We start from the raw sequence: 2,695 nt of genomic DNA, 5'->3' as shown, positions 1-2,695 counted from the left end.
CTTGTTCTCTTTTTTCCGTTCTCAGCCTAGCTTAGGCGTATTCATAGTCACCATCGACATTTGTATTATCGTTGGAAGATTCGGTCACTTCATCAACCTGTTTAAATAATAAGACAGCAAACTGAATCATTTGCAACCCCCTTTTCTTGACATAACCATGTAGAATTTAAAAGCAATTAAAAATGCAAAAAAATAGACGGTCAGAAGTCTTGAGAAATTCCTTACTGCTCTGTCTGCAGCCGTAGAAGTCGAACTATTTTTAGCGTAGCTCTCTAGATTATGTCTCTTCCTGTAAATGAAACATGCGGGAACTATCAGAAACTATCAGAAGTATGCCGTATGTTCTCCAACATCACTACAATGCAAGTGATTCAAATTTGTCCAAACTCGTTTGTCATCCTTAAATCTTCTAATTAGCATCAATGGAAAGCCCTCCTGTTATGCTTCCTAAGCTGAAGTTCACTTAAACCGTTTTGCAGGGTCAATTTACTTGAAAGATTTTACAAAATAGCGGACGCACAAGTTGTTAAAACTAGCAATGAAGTATGAACAGCAAACTCTAAGCCTTTCAAAAGATTATTGCTAGTAATCTTGCAATCTGACTGGTTAATTTTCCGTTGTCGACAAGAGTCTACACGTTAACATGTCACGCAATGCCTTTTTCAGCTCTCAAACGTGGATGACCAATGAGAAACGTTCGGATTGTGAGAATGCCATAGACAACGCTTGCTCTTTCTTTGTGTTACAATCTTGGTCACTATTGGTCACTCTTTGAAATAAACATTATCTTTGGCGCTGAATGTTGTGGTAAAAAACAAATCGAAAGTGGTTCAGCGTTTTCTGTACTTTTATCGACAACGATATCCGTCATCACAGTGGTCAAAATTTGTCGTGGACTCCCGAAGCGCACAACATTTTTTCCACTGTGATGACAAATATCGTTGTCGATAAGAGTACAGACAACGGCTGAGCCACTTTTGATTTGTTAATTAGACAACCACAAGTTACAATCCTGGACAAAGATCGTTGAGACTTTTCTCAACTTTCGTTCTTTTAGTAACTTTTACAAAGACTCAACAATATCCTCTCCCTCTTTCTCACCTACAGAAATGTTATTTACTACATGATCACGAAGTGCAAATAAGAAAGCTCTCCCTCCCCTCAACATTGTTCAGGAGGGGAGGAGGGTAGGGGGCACCCTCGACAAGAAGATTAAAAAGTCATTTGTAATTCATGAGCCTAACAGCCTATCAAAACATCGATAAAACGTCACGTGCATGAGTTTTAAACCCGATAAAACACTCCTCATCAGAATTCTTTATGTAAAGAATAGTAATGAGACCCGACTTGTTTTTGTTTTTTATATTCCCCTCACATTTTGTACCTTTGTTCGGACTCCCGAGGAACAAAACACTGCTGCTCGTTTATTAAACAGTACATAAATTATTTAGATATGAAAAAAAAAAAATGATTGTTAGCTTCTAGCAATGGTTGATTGCTACGTTTACTACTAGCAACTACGGACGGAGACAAATTTTACCATCGATTTTACGCAGGAATTTATGATTTGGAGCAAACAACTGGTATATCTTTACTTAAGCTGATTTTTTTTCTAAGACAGCACCTCCAGTTCTTTAAGGTATAATTATCGTGTCTTTGAATATTACTTTCCTATCTAGCTGTGAACATGTCCTCGTTATCCCCTGCTTTTTTTTCACTTCGTGTCCTCTTAGATAGATAGATAGATAGATAGATAGATAGATAGACATATACTTATTAATTATATAAACACCAATGAAATACCACACGTGAAGATAACATGTTATTTTCACACGAGAAAAGATCACTGCTGCTATGGTTACATATAAAAATCACGTCTTTCGATACCTTTCGGGAAATAATTTAGGCCGTTTCGTATTGAAAAATATTTTTCGTATCTCGGACTCCATATAAAGAGAACAATAGATCCCGTTTACGCTTGTTCCGTTCAAGAGGAACACTTTAAAAAGTTGAGGCATTTTTCTGTTCTCAATTTGCCTGTCAAGTAAGAACAATGCATATTTTCAGGTTGTAGTGAGGTCGGTTTTCCAATAAGTAATATTTGCTTTTTCAAAAGGAATGATGATATTAGGGAACGATCATCATCATCATCATTATCATCGTCGTCATCGTCGTCGTCATCATCATCATCGTCATCATCATTGTCATCATCGTCGTCATAAGCATCATTATCATTCGATGTATTTTGTCCTTCCTTTTCATTGGCCGAGAGCCCACCACGTGACCTGCAAATAAGTGTTTTGCTGCAAATAATATTCTGCTCATGCGCAGTTGACATCACGCTCTTGTGAGAAAATGACAGATCGGTTCCCCGAGCTGTTAGAGAATGATTCGACATCTTCAGTTGATCGAAAGAACAGTGAGAATACTAAGAAAGGAACAAAAGTTGCACTCAACGTATTTCGAGAGTATCTCAAGGAAAGAAAGGTAGACGAAGATCGGAGAGTCACTCGTGTCATCGACGCGAAGGACAAGTTGGCGAATGCATATGTACTAAAGAGATTTTATGCTGAAGCCAGAAAAAAGCATGGCGACCTTTACACCACTGTAAAAGCTTCACTTGTCGGGATACGCTTTGAAAACTGTGAAATTCTTCAGCTTTATTGATGCCTAGTGTTATTGATTGTTTGACTGT

At 37.7% G+C, this 2,695-nt stretch overlaps 1 protein-coding gene across 2 annotated transcripts in view; it reads right to left on the bottom strand.

Annotated features, from left to right (window-relative positions):
* The window catches only part of LOC138056892 (uncharacterized), a 17,954-nt gene continuing 15,259 nt past the window's right edge, over positions 1-2,695 (bottom strand). For both annotated transcript variants that reach the window (XM_068902825.1, XM_068902826.1), the window contains exons 7-8: positions 226-289; positions 1-97 (exon numbers count right to left, since the gene is read on the bottom strand). In XM_068902825.1, the coding sequence (XP_068758926.1) occupies positions 32-97; positions 226-289 (130 nt within the window). In that variant the 3' untranslated portion in view covers positions 1-31. The remainder of the gene's footprint in view (positions 98-225; positions 290-2,695) is intronic.

This window comes from Montipora capricornis, chromosome 7 (assembly GCF_036669925.1).
Source record: "Montipora capricornis isolate CH-2021 chromosome 7, ASM3666992v2, whole genome shotgun sequence".
Classification (NCBI taxonomy): Eukaryota; Metazoa; Cnidaria; class Anthozoa; order Scleractinia; family Acroporidae; genus Montipora; species Montipora capricornis.
This window is presented reverse-complemented; position numbering and strand designations above follow the sequence as displayed.